The 24,088-nt window shown below is 43.5% G+C and overlaps 1 protein-coding gene across 3 annotated transcripts in view; it reads left to right on the forward strand.

Moving 5' to 3' along the window:
• The window catches only part of rasef (RAS and EF-hand domain containing), a 138,153-nt gene that overhangs the window by 85,701 nt on the left and 28,364 nt on the right, over positions 1-24,088 (forward strand). For all 3 annotated transcript variants that reach the window (XR_011593563.1, XM_070882530.1, XM_070882525.1), the window contains exons 4-11: positions 2,050-2,145; positions 5,698-5,775; positions 10,257-10,372; positions 10,512-10,580; positions 11,421-11,505; positions 15,332-15,420; positions 20,342-20,576; positions 22,769-22,909. Coding sequence is in view for 2 of the 3 variants with exons in the window: in XM_070882530.1 (XP_070738631.1) it covers positions 2,050-2,145; positions 5,698-5,775; positions 10,257-10,372; positions 10,512-10,580; positions 11,421-11,505; positions 15,332-15,420; positions 20,342-20,576; positions 22,769-22,909 (909 nt within the window). In the remaining variant the exon portion in view is untranslated. The remainder of the gene's footprint in view (positions 1-2,049; positions 2,146-5,697; positions 5,776-10,256; positions 10,373-10,511; positions 10,581-11,420; positions 11,506-15,331; positions 15,421-20,341; positions 20,577-22,768; positions 22,910-24,088) is intronic.

Raw genomic sequence — 24,088 nt, forward strand, 5'->3', positions numbered from 1 at the left:
ATCACAACATGAGATACTAGTGTCCAATTGTTTAACATTTAGAATAAATGGGTTAATACCTTTTGTTAAAGTATTGGAGAGAGAAATTTCAGATAATATTCATGTGCTTTATCCCATGATGGAATTTCGGAACCTAAATTCTTCACTCTGTGCTTAGCTGTGCTTTACCTCATTTAGAAATGATTGATGTTGACACTAAGTGCCTGAAATGGAATAATGTTCCATTCCTTAGTGCCAACATCCCTCACCTTTTAATGAGCCTGAAATTCCACACAGAACATTTATAGCAGCCTCTTCAAAAACAACACTATAGTTACTGTAGTTTTCTTTTTCACAAAACGAGCAAACCCGAAAAGACAACAATTTTTCTTTAAATACTTCACACCTAACTTTGACATTCTTATGTTATAATTATGTTAGAATTTCCAACAGTAAACATTGCTTAGAGAAAGGCAGGGCTGGTAAAATAAAGCATCAAGTACATAGTTAAATATTTACTTTCTTATTTATGACCTTCATCTATAGTTGTTGCCTCAAGCACGCACCTGTGTCCTGGCCCCTTTTATATCACTAGATCCAGCAAGCACATGAATCATCCTGTCACTGTATTACCCATATCAATGGTATTCCATTAAAATATAGCATTCTACATTCTGAAGAAACTCTGTTACTGTAAAACAGATTTTTTTGCTTGGGAGGCTGACTGTGTAACTCAGAACAACAGTTCACTTCACAAGTCAAAATTGAAATCATATTTCATGGAGGTGCACTGAGTACTATATGTTGATGAATGTTTGGGTTTAAAATAATCTTTTATGGTTTCTCTCGATAAAGAAGGGAAAATGTTCCATAATGTCATTGGACCATCGCAATGTAATCACTATTTAAATAAGGACAATATTTGCATAGCTTTCAGCCCACGGCAATAAGACAAATATAATTAACTTGCTTCTAAATTACATTTGTGACATGTAAAGGAGAGTACATATAGTTTTAACCTATAATAAATAGCTCTATATATTTATAAAACGTTGTGTTTGGGCTCAAGTGCTTTAGAGAGAGTTTCTCTATTTAAAAAATCTAGTTGGTCAGAACCACTGGCAGCCCAGTATAATTGTTAAATATGTCTTGAGATCTGACTTCACAGTTGTAGTGAAGTAGTTATGTTGCCTTGGCAACAAATTATTTCATGGAACCCTTCCAAAGCATATCATTATCTTGTGGTTGGGTGGCATAGTATGTCAGCATGTGATCGTTTTACTTATGGCTCCTGGATTTAAATTAAGCACAGGCTGATGAGATGAAAGTCTCTTTTCTCTGGCTGTAAGATGTTCCGTGAATTGAGTTTGGACAGTCTCAATCCAATTGGTATTGTGTGCAGACTCAGAGCATGAAAACATCCCAAAATTATACTAATTAGGTAAGCTTGAGTGAAGAGTGAAAGAATTACTGAAGATAAATAAATTGTTTGCTTTAATTTTCACTGAGGAGGTGGATATTAAGTGCAGAACTATTTTACAGAGGTTATTATTCAAAGAGAAATGTTACTAAACAAATTACTCAAATTTAAGCTAAACAATTCACAAGGACTCGATGGTCTACATTCGAGGCTTCTGAGGGAATGTAGGGAAGAAATAGCAGAGATGCTGACTATAATTGGTGAGGACCTACTCCGATGTCTTTGACAGTAATGCTCATGAGTAGGGACCTGATGTGAGTCCTCTGACTATGGTGCTTGAGAGTTGGAACGTGTTCCAAGGGGTCTGACAATGTTGCTCATGGGTGGTCTCACCATCTTGCCATTTGAGATATAAATAATACTATTCCCTTCTTTGTGGAAAAGCACCTTCTTCACAGAAGAGATGCAAATTGTGAGGATTGTTATTTGTTTCACTGATTATGTACAATTGAATCACAATGGAAGGGATAATACTAACAGAAAAGTTTATAGATGAGTCTCTTCTGGTTTGAATGGGACAATATTTCTGTAATATAATGGTACATATTTTAGCTTGATATGGATCAAACTATTTAACTTTATGGTTGCAGGAACAAAAAAAAGCGGAGTTTGCTCTCGTTAAGCTAAAACATCAATATGACACAAATGTAAATGAACTCCAGCTAACAATCACAAAACTGAAAAAGGTAAGGATTACCTCTAAAACTGATTTTAAAATAATACGAGTGCAGTCGGAGGTGAACTTTGATTTTTCTTTTGCTTGAAATTGGCATTAGTTCAAAAAAACAAAAGAAACGTTTTGCAAAATGTACTTCTCAAAAGGTACTGTGCAGAAGTCAAGAGAATTTCTAGGAACAGGAGGTGGACATTGAGCTCATGCTGCCATTTGTGGCTAAACGTGCCATAAATTAACCTGGAAATATGTTTTCCTCTTGTTCCAATTTTCCAAATAGAGGCTTTGAGGTCCTAAGAAGCCTGATAATCTGGGATATAGGGCCCAAGTTTCGAGCCGCGCCTAGAACGGCGCAGTCCCGACCTGGACGCCCGTTTTTCGCGCCACAAAGTGCGGCTAAAAAAATCCTCCAGATTCTCCACCTCCCTGAAGGTCCTCTGGCCCTCGGCGCAGTGCAGCAGGAGCTGTGGGGGGCGGAGCCAGGTCCCTGCGCCGAAAACAGTGCCGGGACCTCTGCACATGCGCGCTACAGTGGGCGCGCAAGTGCAGTAGCTCCAGGCGCCCGAAACTGTGTGGGAGGGGCCCGAAGCATGCAGCCCCTAGCCCTGGCCAAATGGCCTCACTGGGGCTGCGTGAATAAGGCTCCTCCCACGGCCAGCTCCTGCTTCCTGCTGACCCGACTCGACTGCTGCTTCCCGCCTCCGGACCGGACTCGACAACGACCTGATTCCCGCTTCCCCCGCCCCCCGACCCGACACCGACCTGACTCCCACTCCCCCCCCCCCCCCCCGACTGGACCCGACCCGACTCCTGCTCCCCCCCCCCCCCCCCCCGCCCCCGGACTGGATCCGACCTGACCTCCCTCTCCCTCCCGACCCCCGATCCGAACCGAACCGACCTCCCTCCCACCACCCCCCCGACCCGACCCAATGCCACCTGCCTGTAAATCTGGTGCTGGGGACGGGCCCTGCCCGAAGTCTCGGGCCCGGCCCGTTCAACCTCCCTCCCCCTTCTCCTTCCCCCCCCCCCCAATCTCCTTCCCCCCCCCCCCAATCTCCTTCCCCCCCACAATCTCCTTTCCCCCCCCAATCTCCTCCCCCCCCCCAATCTCCTTCCAATCTCCTTCCCCCCCCAAATCTCCTTCCCCCCCAATCTCCTCCCCACCATCTCCTTCCCCCCAATCTCCTTCCCCCCACCCCCAATCTCCTTCCCCCCCCAAATCTCCTTCCCCATCTCCTTTCCCCCCCATCTCCTTTATCCCCTTCTCCCCCTCCCCCCTCCTCCCCCCTTCTCCCCTTCCCCTTTTCCCCCATCCTGCCGCCATCCCTCCCCCTTCTCCCCCATCCCTCCCTCTGCTCCCCCCTCTCTCCCTCTACCCCCCTCCTTCCCCCCCCTCGCTGTCAGAAACACAGACACTGACAGAGAATGAGAGACACACAGACAGACAGAAAGATAGAGACTGGGAGAGGGGGGGGGGCATCCCAGCATGCTGTTGGAGGGCTCCCGGTGCTGCAGTCGGTAAGTAGAAAATTTTTTATTTACTGATTTAAAAAAAAATTATTTCTTATTAATTTTTTTTGATTGATTTATTGGTTGATTTATTGATGTATTTATCATTTATTATTGATGATGGCTCTTTATTTGTAAAACTGAAGTGTTTAATGTTTGTAAACTTCCCTTTAAACCCCCCCCCCCCACCATTCGCTACGCCTGATTTGTAACCTACGCCTGATTTTCTAAAGTGTAGACAAGGTTTTTTCGAGCATACAAAAATCTTCACTTACTCCATTCTAAGTTAGTTTGGAATAAGTTTTCACTGACGAAACTTTGAAAACAGGCGTAAGTGGCCGGACACGCCCCCTTTTGAAAAAAAAATTCTGTTCCAAAGTGAAACTGTTCTAACTGACTAGAACTGGAGCAAACTAAATGACGAGAATTCCGATTTCTAAGATACTTCGTTCTACACCAGTTGCTCCTAAAAATCAGGAGCAAATCATGTGGAAACTTGGGGCCATTGTGTGGGGGAGGAAACTTGGTGAAATCCTCTATTTTCAAAGCTCCTATGATTGTGCTGTGCCTGGGCTAGTGATCTGATTCCTGTCTCTTGCAGGTGGGAGGGGGAAATTGCCATGTGCAAAAACGATGGTTTTCAGTGTATTTTACTTTTGCCAATACACCTAATCTGTTACCCCTTACAGGCCTGGTGACATTGCTAGGTTGGGGGAAATGAGTGTCTCAAGCACATTTTGTTCTTATGTTACAATCACAATCTGTGAATTGCAAAAATTTGCAGTTTTGGCTTTGGGGTTTTTGATGCAGATATTGCACTTCCACATTCATATCCCTCTTCCTCTTCTCCTTCAGTTCTCAAGTACAAAGGGGTGGAGACACATGTTGCCTTTGTGTTGTCCTGGGACTTCCCCAGGATTGGGGAGTGGAGCGCCTGCACCTACACCATTGATTTTAATGGAAATGAAAGTCGACAGTTTGAATAACAGATAGCCGATCCACAATATTAGTTTTACATTCTGGCGGCAAGTCAAAAATCTATCCCCTTCTGGCTGCTGTTTTTGGACGACAGCCATAGGGCACACTGGGTCAATGCTAATGACATGATCCAAAATCCAGGCAGGTTCAGGTCAGGTGCCATGCATAAGAACATAAAAATATAAGAATTAGGAACTGGAATAGGCCATACGGCCCTTTGTGCCAGCTGCGCCATTCTATAAGATCATGCCTCATCATCGACCTCAACTCCACTTTTGTGTCTGATCCCCATATTCCTTGATTTCCCCGAGAGTCAAAAATTTTTATCTATCTGAGCCTTGAATACATCATCCACAGCACTTTGGGGAAGAGAATTCCAAACATTCATAACCCTTTGAGTGAAGAAATTCCTCCTCATCTCAGTCTTAAATGGCCAACCCTTTATCCTGAGACTATGCCCCCTAGTTCTAGACTCTCCAGCCAGGGGAATCAACCTCTCAGCATCTACCCTCAGAATCTTGCATGTTTCAATGAGATCACCTCTCATTCTTCTAAATTCCAGAGAGTATAAGCCCAGTCTGCTCAATCTTTCCTCATAGGACAACCCTCTTATCCCAGGGAGTAATCTAATGAACCTTGTTACACTGCCTCTAAGGCATTTCTCGGATAAAGAGACCAAAACTGTACACAGTACTCCAGGTGTGGTCTCATCAAAGCTCTGTACAATTGTAGTAAGACTTCCTTACTCTTGTACTGCAACTCCCTTGCAATAAAAGCCAACATGCAATTTGCTTTCCTAATTGCTGGCTGTACTTGCATGCTAACTTTTTGTGTTTCCTGTACGAGGATACCAAACTTTGAGCACCCTGCACCTGACTAGTGTTCTAGCCCAAGAAGAGTAAGAAGAGTACAGCCATGAACTTTGAGTAAAGTCTTAAATTTTTCATGCCGTTTTGGTGGATGTTTAAAGTCTGTCTTATTTGTGAATCATTGTGAAAGTCATACAAAAATCATCTTTCTGATTTACTTTCATTCAGCGTGATGGAAAAACTAGAAACATGTTCTTTTCCTCTTACAGTTAGAAGAACAATACAGATCGATTAGTCCAAAGGAAGAGAGCATTGCATTAAAAAGAAAAATAAATGATTTTACTCAGGTAAGGAAGTATGTTCCTGAACAGATTCTGACTTGGGTATATTACTGAGTCTCCTGAAAATGCAGGCAGCATTCAACAAGTAAAACAAAATCCAGTTTTACAATTTAGAATAATTCTAACAGTGTTCTGAATAAAACCTCTGTGCTCATCTCTTGTCTGCTTTTCCAATATCTTTGATATAAATGCTCTACGATTTTGGGGATAACTTTAACCTAAGCTGCCTGTTGAGAAACTGATGGGACCAGATCAGCTGTTCATTTTACACCCTGCCCAATGTTATTTTTTATTGAAGTCAGTGTAAAGTAAAACTGTGTGGGGTGTATAATGGTGGCTGATCTGATCCTGCCTTTTCCTGCTGGGCGGATAACATTAAAACTGCCCCCTTTGTTATATGAGGTTTTATGAGAAAACTACGGCTTTATATTTAATGTAAAACTTGATGAATTTACAAGTACAATATGTACACCACCTAAATTGTGGCAGTAAAATATTCAACATTGTGAATATGGAAAATCCTAATTTTTCAGATGCATTCTCCATATGGCATGATTTATTATCATTAATTTACTGCCTCTGGCATTTTTTTGCAAGATTGAGATACTGGAATATAAATCATGCTACACCAAATAAATGTAGAAATTCATAAGATTTTTTTTGGGGTGTCACATTGCACAAAATCTCTTGCCCTGGAGGGGAAAAAATTAGCAAATTAAACTGTGTGTTTATAAGAACATAAGAACATAAGAACATAAGAATTAGGAACAGGAGTAGGCCATCTAGCCCTTTAAGCCTGCTCCGCCATTCAATAAGATCATGGCTGATCTGGTCGTGGACTCAGCTCCACTTACCCGCCCTCTCCCAGTAACCCTTAATTCCCTTATTGCTTAAAAATCTATCTATATTTGACTTGAAAACATTCAATGAGCCAGCCTCAACTGCTTCCTTGGGCAGAGAATTCCACAGATTCACAACCCTCTGGGAGAAGAAATTCTTTCTCAACTCGGTTTTAAATTGGCTCCTCCGTATTTTGAGGCTGTGCCCCCTAGTTCTAGTCTCCCCCACCAATGGAAACAACCTCTCTGCCTCTATCTTGTCTATCCCTTTCATGATTTTAAATGTTTCTATAAGATCACTCCTCATCCTTCTGAACTCCAAGGAGTAAAGACCCAGTCTACTCAATCTATCATCATAAGGTAACCCCCTAATTTCTCGAATCAGCCTAGTGAATCGTCCCCACCCCTTCCAAAGCTAGTATATCCTTCCTTAAGTAAGGTGACCAAAACTGCACGCAGTACTCCAGGTGCGGCCTTACCAATACCTTATACAGTTGCAGCAACACCTCCCTGCTTTTGTACTCCATCCCTTTCGCAATGAAGGCCGACATTCCATTCGCCTTCCTGATTACCTGCTGCACCTGCAAACTAACCTTTTGGGATTCATGCACAAGGACTCCCAGGTCCCTCTGCAACACAGCATGTTGTAATTTCTCCCCATTCAAATAATATTCCCTTTTACTGTTTTTTTTCCCCAAGGTGGATGACCTCACACTTTCCGACATTGTATTCCATCTGCCAAACCTTAGCCCATTCGCTTAACCTATCCAAATTTCCTTGCAGCCTCTCTGAGTCCTCTACACAACCCGCTTTCCCACTAATCTTAGTGTCATCTGCAAATTTTGTTGCACTACACTCTGTCCCCTCTTCTAGGTCATCTATGTATATTGTAAACAGTTGTGGTCCCAGTACTGATCCCTGTGGCACACCACTAACCACTGATTTCCAACCGGAAAAGGACCCATTTATCCCAACTCTCTGCTTTCTGTTCGCCAGCCAATTCTCTATCCATGCTAATACATTTCCTCTGACTCCGCGTACCTTTATCTTCTGCAGTAACCTTTTGTGTGGCACCTTATCGAATGCCTTTTGGAAATCTAAATACACCACATCCATCGGTACACCCCTATCCACCATGCTCGTTATATCCTCAAAGAATTCCAGTAAATTAGTTAAACATGATTTCCCTTTCATGAATCCATGCTGCGTCTGCTTGATTGCACTATTCCTATCCAGATGTCCTGCTATTTCTTCCTTGATGATAGTTTCAAGCATTTTCCCCATTACAGATGTTAAACTAACCGGCCTATAGTTACCTGCCTTTTACCTGCCCCCTTTTTTAAACAGAGGCGTTACATTAGCTGCTCTCCAATCCGCTGGTACCTCCCCAGAGTCCAGAGAATTTTGGTAGATTATAACAAATGCATCTGCTATAATTTCCGCCATCTCTTTTAATACCCTGGGATGCATTTCATCAGGACCAGGGGACTTGTCTACCTTCAGTCCCATTAGTCTGTCCAGCACTACCTCCCTAGTGATAGTGATCATCTCAAGGTCCTCCCTTCCCACATTCCTATGACCAGCAATTTTTGGCATGGTTTTTGTGTCTTCCACTGTGAAGATGGAAGCAAAATAATTGTTTAAGGTCTCAGCCATCTCTACATTTCCCATTATTAAATCCCCCTTTTCATCTTCTAAGGGACCAACATTTACTTTAGTCGCTCTTTTCCGTTTTATATATCTGTAAAAGCTTTTACTATCTGTTTTTATGTTTTGCGCAAGTTTACCTTCCCTTTCTTTATTGCTTTTTTAGTCATTCTTTGCTGTTACTTAAAATTTTCCCAATCCTCTAGTTTCCCACTAACCTTGGCCACCTTATATGCATTGGTCTTTGATTTGATACTTTCCTTTATTTCCTTGGTTATCCACGGCTGGTTATCTCTTCTCTTGCCGCCCTTCTTTTTCACTGGAATATATTTTTGTTGCGCATTATGAAAGAGCTCCTTAAAAGTCCTCCACTGTTCCTCAATTGTGCCACCGTTTAGTCCTTGTTTCCAGTCTACTTTAGCCAACTCTGCCCTCATCCCACTGTAGTCCCCTTTGTTTAAGCATAGTACGCTCGTTTCTGACACAACTTCCTCATCCTCAATCTGTATTACAAATTCAACCATATTGTGATCACTCATTCCGAGAGGATCTTTTACGAGGAGATCGTTTATTTTTCCTGTCTCGTTACACAGGACCAGATCCAAAATGGCTTGCTCCCTTGTAGGCTCTGTTACATACTGTTCTAAGAAACAATCCCGTGTGCATTCTATGAATTCCTCCTCCAGGCTACCCCCTGCGATTTGATTTGACCAATCGATATGTAGGTTAAAATCCCCCATAACTACTGCCGTTCCTTTTTCACATGCCTCCATTATTCCCTTGATTATTGCCCGCCCCACCATGAAGTTATTATTTCGGGGCCTATAAACTACGCCGACCAGTGACTTTTTCCTCTTACAATCTCTAATCTCCACCCACAATGATTCAACATTTTGTTCATTGGAGCCAATATCATCCCTCACAACTGCCCTGATATCATCCTTTATTAACAGAGCTACCCCACCTCCTTTCCCTTCTTGCCTATTTTTCTGAATCGTCAGATACCCCTGTATGTTTAATTCCCAGTCTTGGCCACCTTGCAACCATGTTTCTGTAATGGCCACCAAATCATGCCCATTTGTAATGATTTGTGCCGTCAACTCATTTACTTTATTTCTAATGCTGCGTGCATTTAGGTAGAGTGTTTTCATCCTAGTTTTTAAACCATGATTTTTAGTTTTTACCCCTCCTGCAGCCCTTTTATATTCAGTGGCCCTTTTTGTTTCTTGCCTTTGGTTTCTCTGCCCTCCACTTTTACTCATCTCTTTTCTGTCTTTTGTTTTTGTCTCCTTTTTGTTTCCCTCTGTCTCCCTGTATTGGTTCCCATCCCCCTGCCATATTAGTTTAACTCCTCACCAACAGCACTAGCAAACACTCCCCCTAGGACATTGGTTCTGTTCCTGCCCAAGTGCAGACCGTCCGGTTTGTACTGGTCCCACCTCCCCCAGAACCTGTTCCAATGCCCCACGAATTTGAATCCCTCCCTGCTGCACCACTGCTCAAGCCACGTATTCATCTGTGCTATCCTGCGATTCCTACTCTGACTAGCACGTGGCACTGGTAGCAATCCCGAGATTACTACTTTTGAGGTCCTACTTTTTAATTTAACATTTAGTTTACATTTTTATTCCAGTCATTCTCCTGCTATACACTATCTGTGGCCAAGAAGGTGATTTTCTAGCTTGTACCAAGATCTGCTCCCACACTGATGCATCTTCTTACAGCCAGTGCAAAAATGGCATGAGATTGTCCTCTGGTATCTGACCCCTTCACCTTCTCCTCCTCCTTTCTGTGGGAAATACCTGGCCTACATATGGTACCTCCTTCAGATGTTACACCTGAAATGTGTTTGGGAGTCGCAGATGTGATGCATTATCCCACCTTGTTGCCCAGTCCGTTATCAATTTAAAAGGATATAATAGTGGCATTTATGAGCAAGGGTGTTGAGGCTAGAAAACAGAATTCAGTCAAAAAATTTTAATGCTTGTTTTTTGGTGTCAGGAAAACGATAAACTGAGAAAAGAACTACTTGAAGCACAAACAATCGTAATGCTGCTGCAGAGTGAAATGGATGCTTTGAAAAGTGATTATGCTGATCAGAGTTTGAATTTAGAAAGGTAAAAGAAATAGAAATAACTGATTGCACTGTGAGTTTAAGTTAAAGAGCATTCACTACAGGTGCTGCACACAACTTTGTGTAAAAAAATGCGTTTTTTTTATAACCCCTGACTCACTCCGTTTTTACTTCGACTGCAGGGATCAGGACATGGTCAGAGGGTATACATATGATAGAGTCAGCCTAACACAGCAAATTGAAATGCTTCAGTAAGTATCTTTTTTTTAATTGATAAATAGCACTTTAAATGGATATACTTTTTCTGATGTATATGCTGTCTTTAAATACTCTGGGCCTCTTTAAATTTACTAGCCTTGCATTTTCACACTCTGGTGTGTTTACTTAAAGGGATATTGTCTTTATCAAAATACAGGTTGAATCTCCCTTATCCAGAACTCCCTTATCCAGAACCACCCCTCGTCCAGAACCATTCCTGGCCACCGGGAGGAACATGCGCAGAACTCCGACATGAACAAATTTAAGTCCTTCCTCGCTGCCGACTCCTGCAATCGCAGGCCTGACCCCCAAAATTGCCACTTTTGTTAGAGTCCAATAATACTTCCAGGATTTTTTTTCTAAAATGGGGCAATTCTGGGAACTCTTTCAGCCTTTCTGTTGCCTTAGCCTCAAAAAAACCTGCCACTCTTTAAGTACAGCTGAACTCTTGATAATGCACCATCTCCCCTCTCCCAAGAGGTAAATGAACTCATCTTGTGCATGTAAAAACCGCAATGCAGAATATTATAAATAATTTAAATTAGCCAATTGTGGAATCCGTGGGCCAGTTTGACATTCGGCTGTTTTTGTTTTAGTCATTTATCAAGACACATCTATTTACATAAACAGAGCTTTTATTTTTATATTATCTGCTGTAAAATACTACAAGAACTGTATAGTATATTAGAAATTGAAATCCAGTCTCCTCTAAGTATTTTGGTAAAGAGTTTGAGTTTTTCTATCTGTCTTGGTGCATAACATGACATCTTTCATAAAGGAATAAGTTCGTTTTTATAATCCTTGGTACTTGCCAATGTTCTTCCCTTGTACAGGTCGGCTAACAGAAAGCTTCATGACAGCAATGATGGTCTGCGATCTGCTCTTGAAAACAGTTTCAGCAAGTATAACAGGACTTTGGTGAGTGTCCAACTAATATGTGCTATTGACTTGTAAATGGATTAATATGGTAGTTAACCTGAATGTGAAGCGCACTTTATTAACTGAATCAGTTATATTTATTTACTTGAAAGCTATGTACTCACCTTTTGAGTGTAAGCTTGCTTTATAAACCCCATTATTTAGTTTTGTTGGTGTCAACATGTACCTCTCATGTTTGAGAGAGTTGAGCAAACAGCTTGCTTGGGGGTGACCACTTTCAGCTCCAGGTCATGCAATCTAGGCTGACACTTAAGTGCAGTACTAAGAGAATGCTGCATTGTAGGAGATCCTGGGGCTGAAATTAAGCCCCGCCCCAAATGGGGGGCACCTACTGTTTTTATAGTGTTTCTCCGCCCCAATCCATGGGGCGGAGAATCCAGAGAAATTTTAGTCGGAGCAGCGTTGTGGGGCGGAAATGCGGGCGGGTCGGAGCAACCGTCGTCAGCAGGGCGGGTTGGACCAGCCGTCGCTCCAAGTTATCATTGCCGCTCTGATGATGTCAGCGCTACGTAGATGTGCCGCATCGCGCTGACGCATCACAACATCTCTCCCCTTCAGTTAAAGTGGAAGGCTACTGTGAACTCTGCAGCCATTTTAGTGGAAACATTGGGCCACCAGAGAGGTTTTCGGCTGGGCCAGTGGCCTGTTGGCGGCCCGGCCGAACCCGTGGGCATAATTGTCGGCCTGACCTGGCAGTCGGCCGACAATAAAAAATAAAATGGAGTCGTCGGCAGCGTGACCCCTCTCTTAAGGGCAGACGTGCTGCCCAGACACGGACAGCTCCTCGCTGGGGAAAGCTGTCGGGAATACCAACCGGCGGCAGCACCGCTCCTGCGGGGCAATTTCCCACAGGGGTCAGAAAGCGGGTCGCCGCCGGTTGGTATGGGGTCGACACGGCGGGAAAACGGACGGGAATCCGTTCCCGTCGCTTCCGGCCCAGGGGCAATTTTGGACAGGTCAGCCCATCCGTCCGCCCCCAGTCGGTAAGGCCTCTCCGCTCCATTCCCGCCTCTTAGAGGGGGTAATGAAGCTTATGGAGGGGGGCAATTTCGACCCCACTGTCTTTAGGATGAGACATTAAATTGAGGTGCTGTCTGCTTGCTCCAGTTGATTTAAAAGATTACATAACACTATTCGATGAAGAGCAGCAGAGTCCTGTTGGTCTCCTGGCGAATAATTAACTCTCAACCAATACCACCAAAAACAGATTAACTGGTCATTAATTTTATTTTGCTGTTTGTTTGACCTCACTGTGAACAAATTGGCTGCTATGTTTTTTTTTTGCCTTCAAAACAACAGTGACTACACTTCAAAAGTACTTAATTGGCTGTAAAGCATTTTAGGGCATCCTGAGGACATGAAAGATTTAGTTTTTAGTCCCGACTTCAGCAGTCACACCTACTCCACGTGTGATATTTTCTATTTTGTACACGAGCGAACTTGCTCTAATTTTGAACTCAGGACTGTGAAGTTAAGGGGCAGTGTAATAAACCACTATTATCCCCTATTATTAGCAGCTTTCTAAAGAAACATGGAAGCTGTAAACAAACTTCGATGGTATGAGACGTGAATTGGCTAGAATAGACTGGCGAATGATACTTAAAGGGTTGACGGTAGATAGGCAATGGCAAACATTTAAAGATCACATGGAGGAACTTCAACAGTTATACATCCCTGTCTGGAGTAAAAGTAAAACGGGGAAGGTGGCTCAACCGTGGCTAACAAGGAAATTAAGGATAATGTTAAATCCAAGGAAGAGGCATATACGTTGGCCAGAAAAAGCAGCAAACCTGAGGACTGGGAGAATTTTATAATTCAGCAGAGGAGGACAAAGTGTTTAATTAGGAGGGGGAAAATAGAGTATGAGAGTAAGCTTGCAGGGAACATAAAAATTGACTGCAAAAGCTTCTATAGATATGTGAAGAGAAAAAGATTAGTGAAGTCAAATGTAGGTCCCTTACAGTCAAATTCAGGTGAATTTATAATGGGGAACAAAGAAATGGTAGACCAGTTGAACAAATACTTTGGTTCTGTCTTCATGAAGGAAGACATAAATAACCTTCTGGAAATACTAGGGGACTGAGGGACTAGTGAGAAGGAGGAACTGAAGGAAATCCTTATTAGGCGGGAAATTGTGTTGGGGAAATTGATGGGATTGAAGGCCGATAAATCCCCGGGGCCTGATAGTCTACATCCCAGAGAACTTAAGGAAATGGCCCTAGAAATAGTGGATGCATTGGTGATCATTTTGCAATAGTCTATCGACTCTGGATCAGTTCCTATGGACTGGAGGGTAGCTAATGTAACACCACTTTTTAAGAAAGGAAGGAGAGAGAAAACTGATAATTATCGACCGGTTAGCCTGACATCAGTAGTGGGGAAAATGTTGAAATCAATTATTAAAGATGAAATAGCAGCGCATTTGGAAAGCGGTGACAGGATCGGTCCAAGTGAGCATGGATTTATGAAAGGGAAATCATGCTTGACAAATCTTCTAGAATTTTTTGAGGATGTAACAAGTGACAAGTGAGAACCAGTGGATGTAGTGTATTTAGACTTTCAAAAGGCTTTTGACAAGGCCCCACTCAAGAGATTGGCGTGCAAAATTAAGGCACATGGTATTGGGGGTAATGTACTGACGTGGATAGAGAACTGGTTGACAGACAGGAAGCAGAGAGTCAGGATAAACGGGTCCTTTTCAGAATGGCAGGCAGTGACAAGTGGGGTGCCGCAGAGTTCAGTGCTGGGACCCCAACTATTTACAATATACATTAATGATTTAGATGAAGGAATTGAGTGTAATATGTCCAAGTTTGCAGATGACTCTAAGCTGGGTGGTGGTGTGAGCTGTGAGGAGGATGCTAAGAGGCTGCAGGGTGACTTGGACAGGTTAGGTGAGTGGGCAAACGCATGGCAGATGCAGTATAATGTGGATAAATGTGAGGTTATCCACTTTGGTAGCAAAAACACAAAGGCAGAATATTATCTGAATGGCGGCAGATTAGGAAAAGGGGAGGTGCAACGAAACCTGGGTGTCATGGGACATCAGTCATTGAAAGTTGGCATGCAGGTACAGCAGGCGGTGAAGAAGGCAAATGTTTTGTTGGCCTTCATAGCTAGGGGATTTGAGTATAGGAGCAGGGAGGTCTTACTGCAGTTGTACAGGGCCTTGGTGAGGCCTCACCTGGAATATTGTGTTCAGTTTTGGTCTCCTAATCTGAGGAAGGACGTTCTTGCTATTGAGGGAGTGCAGCGAAGGTTTACCAGACTGATTCCTGGGATGGCAGGACTGACATATGAGGAGAGACTGGATCGACTGGGCCTGTATTCACTGGAGTTTAGAAGGATGAGAGGGGATCTCATAGAAACATATAAAATTCTGACGGGACGGGACAGGTTAGATGCAGGAAGAATGTTCCCGATGTTGGGGAAGTCCAGAACCAGGAGACATAGTTTTAGGATAAGGGGTAAGCCATTTAGGACTGAGATGAGGAGAAACTTCTTCACTCAGAGAGTTGTTAACCTGTGGAATTCCCTCCCGCAGAGAGTTGTTGATGCCAGTTCACTGGATATATGGCCCTTACGACTAAAGGGATCAAGGGGTATGGAGCGAAAACAGGAAAGGGTTATTGAAGTTGCATGATCAGCCATGATCTTATTGAATGGTGGTGCAGGCTCGAAGGGCCGAATGGCCTACTCCTGCACCTATTTTCTATGTTTCTATGTTAAACATTAGGTGAACACAGCAATTTCACATGAAAGTACTACTATGTACAAATAATCAAAATTTTCTACAATATTACAGCGTGCAGCAAATTCCCCAACAGGAAATGCCATGTTCAGAAGTAGCCCAAAACTCTGTGGGCGCCAGTCTCCTCAGACGTCATATGACAGGTGAGCATTTTTGTACTTCTTCACAGAATCAGTACAATTTTTGTTTAGGACCAGGTGGACTATGCTGGGTAAAAGCAATGAAGGAAATGCTGGCCTTATCATGTCTATAGAAATAATGAAGTGTGAACAACTTGGTCATCAGTAGTTTATCATTTGCAATGCTCTGTACTCATTTCTTTTCAGTTCAGAAAGACAACTGTCTGTAATGATTTTTAATGTATTGTCACTCAATGTTACAGATTTAAGATAATTGGCAAAAAATCAGAAGGGAGGGAAATGAGAATTTTTTTTTTTACATAGCGAGTTGTGATTTGGACATATACCTAAAAAGGAGAACTTTGCAGAGTTATGGGGAAAGAGCAGGGGAGTGGAAATAATTAGATAGCTCTTTCAAAGAGCAAGCACAGACATAATAGGCCAAATAGCCTCCCATGCTGTATGATTATATATAATGCCTTTATAACACTAAACATTGCTACACCATGCCTTCAGATTCTGTAACCTATAGTGGACTATAACACATAGTGTATTTTTGGTACAACCCTGAGACATCAACTGTTGAAGTGCTTGTCTTTTTTTAATTTTTTCTCTCTTCCTCCTCCAACCATCATGTCCCTGTGCACACACCATTTTGAACTAAGTGCGACAAGGGAGTAAAGCTATTAAGAGTTCTTCTCCTGGGTCAGTACTGTTCAATTTGTGCTCCTGAGGCCAGTTCAGGGCAAATACACAGCCACGGCTCAGTGGCAGCACTCTTGCCTCTGAGTCAGAATGTCATGGGTTCAAGCCCCACTCTAGGTGTTAGAACACATAAGGTTGGCACTCCAGTGCAGCATTAAGGCAGTGTTGTATTGTCGGGGTGCTGTCGTTTGGGTGAGATGTTAAACCAAGACTCTGTCTGCCCTCAGGTGGACTGGTGTCCTGGCTAACATTTATCCCCCAACCATCATTACCAAAATGGATTAACTGTTATTTCTTGCTTGAAGAAACTTGCTGTGTTCATTACAATGGTGACTAGATTATTTTAAAATTGGCTGTGAAGTCACTTTAGGATATCCTAAGGTTGGGAAAATTAAAATCCAAAGGGGCTGAAATTCCTGTAAGGCCTGTTACTGCTGGAAAGCGGCGGCCACGCAGCCGTGTCGAATAGCCAGCAATATTTTGTTCAATGGCCGCCACTCGTGAAATTCTCCTCAATGGTTTTTTCGATGGTCCCCACTTCCGGCCCGCTGCTGCCGAACCTGCCTAAGTGCGTCATCAAAGCGCGCACTACCGATCTCCTGCCCGCAAGCAAAATTCACTGTAAAAAATCTTGCGACCTCTGTACGGTGTCCCCGACAGTTTTTTCTGTTGGTGCAGTGTGTGCAAAATAACAGTGTGGCCACCATTAAAGGGGATGGCGCACTGTCGCAGCCGTCATCTTATTTTTTGTTGTTAGCCGACTACCAGGTCTATACCGGCAATTATGCCCCCGGGTTCAGCCTGGTACCTCCCTGGTGGCCCAGTGGACCTAACTAAAATAATCGCAGAGCTCGCAGCGGCTCGTCTCTTAAGTGAAGGGGAGAGACATGGTGACTCGCCAGTGTGATGTAACGCTGATGACTGACAGCACCGGACACTCTGCCCACCCCCACTTCCGCCCCCATTATGACCGAATTCTGTCCCGCTCAATAAAAAGACAGAGCTGAATTTCGCGCAAGAGGCCACCGCATTCACTGTGGCAGTGAAAGCACGGAAAAAACGGGGAGGGCTGCTGTGAGTTCTAGAAACATAGAAACATAGAAAATAGGTGCAGGAGTAGGCCATTCAGCCCTTCGAGCCTGCACCACCATTCAATAAGATCATGGCTGATCATTCCCTCAGTACCCCTTTCCTGCTTTCTCTCCATACCCCTTGATCCCTTTAGCCGTAAGGGCCATATCTAACTCCCTTTTAAATATATCCAATGAACTGGCATCAACAACTCTCTGTGGTAGGGAATTCCACAGGTTAACAACTCTCTGAGTGAATAAGTTTCTCCTAATCTTAGTCCTAAATAGCCTACCCCTTATCCTAAGACTGTGTCCCCTGGTTCGGACTTCCCCAACATTAGGAACATTCTACCCGCATATAACCTGTCCCATCCCGTCAGAATCTTGTAAGTTTCTAAGAGATATCCTCTCATCCTCCTACACTCCAATGTATAAATGCCCAGTTGATCCAGTCTCTCCTCATATGTCAGTCTAGCCATCCCGGAAATCAGTCTGGTGAACCTTCGCTGCACACCCTCAATAGCAAGAACGTCCTTCCTCAGATTAGGAGACTAAAACTGAACACAATATTCCAGGTGAGACCTCACTAAGGCCCTGTACAACTGCAGTAAGACCTCCCTGCTCCTATACTCAAATCCCCTAGCTATGAAGGCCAACATACCATTTGCCTTCTTCATCACCTGCTGTACCTGTATGCCAACTTTCAATGACTGATGAACCATGACACCCAGGTCTCGTTGCACCTCCCCTTTTCCTAATCTGCTGCCATTCAGATAATTATTTTAGATAGGGCGGCTAACAATAAAAAATAAGATGGTGGCCTTTTCCAGCGGGGGTGAATTTAGTCCCCAAAGTCTTTCTTTACTCTGACTGTAACTATGATTTTACCCCCTCTATTTTCATGACGAAGTGTCTGTGATTTCAGAACATAAGAGCAGAAGTACGCCATCTAGCCCCTCAAGCCTGCTTCGCCATTCAATAAGATCATGGCTGATCTGATCTTGGCCTCAACTCCACTTCCCTGCCCACTCCACATAACTCTTGGCTCCCTTATCTCTCAGAAATCCGTCTATCTCCACAAATATATTCAATGACCCAGCCTCCGCAGCTCTCTGGGATAGTGAATTCCAAAGACTCACGACCCTCTGAGAGAAAAAATTCCTCCTCATTTCCATTTTAAATGCGCAACCCCTTATTCTGAGACTATGCCCCGAGTTCTAGATTCCCCCACGAGAGGAAACATCCTCTCTGCATCTACCCTGTCAAGCCCCCTCAGAATCTTACACGCTTCAGTACGATCACCTCTCAGTCTTCTAAACTCCAATGAGTATAGGCCCAACCTGCTCAATCTTTCTTCATATGAGTTCTGCTTGGTGTCTGTATTTGAAATTAGTAACTCCTTTGGCATGAAATCACATCTTATCGATTCTCTCTGGTATAGTGTGTTGGAGCCTCAATCCACTGTGGCACCTTATTACTCTCTTGTGTTTGAGGAAATGCCTCTACAGAGCATTCTAATCATTGCATGCCATAGGTGCTGTATTTGCTCTAGGTCTGATTGCTGTAAGCAAAATACGCCTGAATTGTTAACCTGTCTTTTCTCAGCATCCTTTTTGCTTCTTGAGGTCTATTCTGAAATAGAAGACATTTTAAAATAAATAAACTGCCCTGGAGACCGAACCAATGCTAAAAATCTAGTTTTGTAACTGGTGACATTGACGTCTGTCTTATTGTGCCAAATGCTAATCATAAACCATCTACTGATTAAAGAATCATCATGTGAGTAGCAAACAAACAGAGATTTTTTATAATTAGGGAGGCACAAGAATACATATTGTGACCAGGAAATACTGAGAACTGTAGTTATCTGTCATGTATTGACAAAAACTTCAGTCAATTCTTAACTGTTGAAGGCATAGCAGTCTCTAGAATTGTATAAAGTAGCTATGTGTTAAAATTAACATAATTTGGACTTTACTAATCCAATGTCCACACCCCAAGAAAATATTAAAATGTATGAAATATATCTTTGTTTTACAAGTTGTTTTTAAAGTAAGCATTTATCTAATTCCATAACATTCCCCAGTCGGCCATTTTAGCAACATTCCCCAGTAGGCCAATTTAAAACCAAAGGGCAGAAAATCCTTAAGGCCTGTTACCACCGCAAATCAGCGGCCACTCTGCGGAGTGGAGTGTCCACCGACTTTTGGTGGAATGGCCGCTGAGAGCCCAATTGCCTTCCCGCGTTTACCCGGCAGTGCCCTGATCTCCTCCCTACCGCTCCGCTGCTGCTGATCCGTCTTAAGCGTGTCATCACCATGTGCACCGCCGATCTAACCCCACCACCGCCCCCCCCTCCTCCCGATGGCGACATTCCCCTCGGAAAATTTTCGGCTCGCCCAGCGGTGCCAAAACAAGTTTTTTTTCCCGGTGGTCCAGTGAAGCTATGGCCTTCAGCAGCGGTGGTGTGGCTTTCCTTAAAGGGGAGGGTGCACTGCCGCAGCCGCCATTTTTATTTCCGGCTGACTTCCATGTTGGCCTGACAAATATGCCCCCGAGTTCGGCCGTGCCGCCAACAGGCAGCCTGGCACCCGCATTTGGGTGCCAGGTCGCTAGCCTGGCCGAAACCCTCCCTGGTGGCCTAGTGGGCCGAAGTTTTATAATCGCAAAGGCGCTCCCCTTTAAGTGAAGGGGAGAGCCGTGGTGACGCGATGCCGTGATGACATAATCGCGGCGGTCATTCCGCACTGCCCCCAACTTCCGTCCCTCAGTTGCTGTTACGCAGCGTATCTGCCCCTCAGGTTTAGTCACCGCCCCCATTATGATTGAGTTCCAGATCGGAGAGAAAAAAAAAACAAAAGAGCTGAATGTCGCTCAAGAGGCGACCTGAACCACAGCTGTGCTAAAAACCATCGAAACGGGGTGGGAGCAATTTCTACCCCCAAGTCTCCCTATTGGGTATTTTGTTTAGCACTGCAATGGCCTATACTCTTACAAGTTGCTCAAAAGATGGGTCCTGTTGGTGCAAATTTTATGGTTATAAATATTCCAATGATTCCTTAAGTTAAAGAAGCTTACATTAGGCTACATTTATGTGGTCTCATTCCTTCAATGCAAAGCATCAACAACACTGACACACTACCATAATTGATTATTATTTTTCTCAATAGGTCATCCAGGTCCTCTTACCTAGATGAAGACTTGGATTCACTGGCTCAGTGTGACCCCATGTGCAGATCCAGCTGTGAAGTTGAAAGCCTGGCTGAAAGCTGCTTTGACAGTGGCATGTCCACAATGAGGGATTCAAATGAATATGATTCTGAAGGTGACTTCAAGCATCAAAGGAATTTTGAAAGGTCACAATGTGCGCAAGAGGCCTTTGGAGGTGATGCCTCTGACACAGATGTAAGCACCCATACAAATAGTGTGATATTTTAATGGCAATCTTTGGTACATTCGGAACTGTACAAAAATGATTTTCTCTATGGCGAAATAGGTTATATTTCTAGGGTTTTGATCAGGTCTAAAATAATTAACAGTGCAAGTGACCAATTTTAAGGTTTTTAAATGTTGCCCCTATCCAGTTATTAAATACCAGTCTTTGCTGATACAGTAGCAGAGTATGCTGCTGCATTATGTACTTCATCTGGAGTAATTGCGTTTGGTTTTGGGCACAGTGATCCCCACACAGAGCAGAGTTTGCCCACAGACAGAAAAAAGGACAATTGGAGGATTATTCAATCTATGAAAGAGCACCGATAATTGGCTGGATGACTGCAGCTCCAACAACACTCAAGATGCTCAACACCATCCAGGACACAGTATCCCACTTGAATGGCATCCTATCCACCACCTTAAACATTCACTCCTTCACCACCGGCTTACCGTGGCTGCAGTGTGCACCCTCTACAAGATGCACTGCGGCAACTCGCCAAGGCTTCTTTTACAGTACCTTTCAAACCCTAGAAAATAACAGTGTGTCAGCTGTAGCTCAGTTGGTAGTAACATCGCCTTTGATTCAGAAGGTTCGCGTCTCACTCCAGGGACTCCAGGCACCAAAATCTAGGCTGACAGTCCAGTGCAGTGCTGAAGGAGTGCTATACTGTCGGAGGTGTTGTCTTTCCGATGAGACATTACCAAGGCCCTGTCTGCTCTCTTAGGTGGATGTAAAAGATCACATGGCACTATTTTGAAGAAGAAAAAGTTATCTTCGGTGTCCTGGCCAATATTGATCCCTCAATCAACATCACTAAAACAGATTATCTGGTCATTATCACATTGCTGTTTGTGGAAGCTTGCTGTGTGCAAATTGGCTGCCGCATTTCCTACATTACATCAGTGACTACACTTCTAAAGTACTTCATTGACTGTAAAGCACTTTGGGTCTTCCGGCAAGTATTTTTTTCTTTGGAATGACAAGGGCTTCAGGTGCATGGGAACACCACCACCTGCAAGTTCTCCTCCAAATCACACACTATCCTGACTTGGAAATATATCGCCGTTCCTTCATTGTCACTGGATCAAAATCCTGGAACAACCCTCCTTGACAGCACTGTGGGAGTACCTTCACCAGATGGACTGCAGTGGTTCAAGAAGGCGGCTCACCACTACCTTCTCAAGGACAATTAGGGATGGGCAATAAATGCTGGCTTTGTCAGTGACGCCCACATCCTGTGAACTTATTTTTTTAAATCATTGTCACTAGGCTGAGATCTCTTGAATTAAATTAGCTGCAAAATTTGATCAGATAATTAATAGATGTATAAATCTTCTCAATACAAATATCCACAAACAAACAGAGCTGCAGCTTAAAGTTGGCAACTGATTACAACAACAACTTGTATTTATATAGCACTTAATTTTTGGGATAGACTTTCCCTAAAGCCCCCCACTGCTGGATTGCCACCCAAAAAGACCGCTAAGATTCTTCAAATAACGCTGGCGAAAAATTCCATAAAAAAGGGAAAAACTACCGCCCGCAAGAAAATTAATCTTGCATGTAGATTCTCGGCGGTTAAACGCAATCCTTGGCAAAATGGGCGGTCCTTACCCAGAATGGGCGGTAAGTACTCAAATTTAAACCAAGTCTGTGATTGGGCCTCGGGAGAGGGGAAACCTCAAAAATATTTTTTCAATGGAACAAAAAATAAAAATTTAGAAAACATTCTCAAGTTCTTTTTTAACTTAATCGTTGTGAAAGAATTTAAAAATAATTATAAACAAACCTTTAACTTATCTTTCTTTGCAAGGTACTTACCTATCTCCCTGTTCCGGCAGCTTTTCATGGGCGTTTTCTTTTTCAATCTTACCTACGGGTCACCACTGAGGCAAAGCTTGGACCGTGACGGTTTTCTCGGTGGTGCACGTGGGCAGTCTGCTCCCCAGCGGTATTTTGAAAATGTCGACGGAACTCTTTAAAAAAATGAAGTGTAAACTTTCGCCGGGTGATTTTCTGCCGAAAAAGAGCAGTACCGCCGAGAAAACCGACGAAAATGAAGAAGAAAGTCTAGCCCTATATATTTTACAGTTGGATTGTGTGAAGCCGGCCTTCTACCATTTGCTCCGTATGTTAAAGTATAATTGCGATTTGTTTGTAGGTGCCTGAAATCTGGGATGAGGTAGCTTTTAACCATGACAGTACAAGCACGGTTCTGGAATGGAAACCTTCCCAAGCGGTAAGCCGGAGCAGTTCTGGAGCCTCTTTATCACAGTGCTGTATCTCTGCACATTCACCACAGGTAATTTTTAAATAATATTCTGCCTCTGAGTTCACATTTTATGTTATTCAGGTAAATGAAATGGTCACATTGCAAGTAATTGATCCACTGACTTGATTTCTGATGGGAATGTAACAAATGACACTGAACTTCCTTATGACGCCAATTGCATTGCATATTGGGTAAAACTATAGCAGAGGGAGTTCCCTGTTAGGAAGTGTGAGGACATCAACTTTGGATCTGAAAAAGAAGAATCGAAATGCTGCCTAAATTTTGTTTGTATTCCTTTGAATTAGAAGCTGCAAGGGTGATCTAATCAAAGTCTTTAAAAGGATAAAAGAATTTGATCGAGTAGATACTGGAAGGAGGAGGCGCCATGAATATCCCCATCCTCAATGATGGCGGCGCCCAGCATGTGAGTGCAAAAGACAAGACTGAAGTGTTTACAACCATCTTCAGCCAAAAGTGCCGAGTGGATGATCCATATCAGCCTCCTCCTGAGGTTCCCACCATCACAGAAGCCAGTCTTCAGCCAATTCGATTCACTCCACGGGATATCAAGAAACGGCTGAGTGCATTAGATACAGCAAAGTCTATGGGCCCGACAACACCCTGGCTATCGTGCTAAGACTTGTGCTCCAGAACTAGCTGTGCCTCTAGCCAAGCTGCTCCAGTACAGCTACAACACTGGCATCTATCCGACAATGTGGAAAACTGGCCAGGTATGTCCTGTCCACAAAGCAGGACAAATCCAATCCGGCCAATTACCACCCCATCAGTCTACTCTCAATCATCAGCAAAGTGATGGAAGGTATTGTCGACAGTGCTATCAAACATCACTTACACACCCATAACCTGCTCACTGATGCCAAGTTTGGCTGCCGCCAGGACCACTCAGCTCCAAACCTCATTACAACCTTGGTCCAAAAATGGACAAAAGAGCTGAATTACAGAGGTGAGGTGAGAGTGATTGCCCTTGACATCAAGGCAGCATTTGACCAAGTGTGGCATCAAGGAACCCAAGTAAAACTGAAGTCATTGGAAATCAAGGGAAAAACTCTCCACTGCTTGGAGTTATACCTAGTACAAAGGAAGATGGTTGTGGTTGTTGGAGGCAAATCATTTCAGGACATCACAGCAGGAGTTCCTGAGGGCGGTGTCCTAGGCTCAACCATCTTCAGCTGCTCATCAATGACCTTC

The sequence above is a fragment of the Pristiophorus japonicus genome, chromosome 1 (genome assembly GCF_044704955.1).
Source record: "Pristiophorus japonicus isolate sPriJap1 chromosome 1, sPriJap1.hap1, whole genome shotgun sequence".
NCBI lineage: Eukaryota > Metazoa > Chordata > Chondrichthyes > Pristiophoridae > Pristiophorus > Pristiophorus japonicus.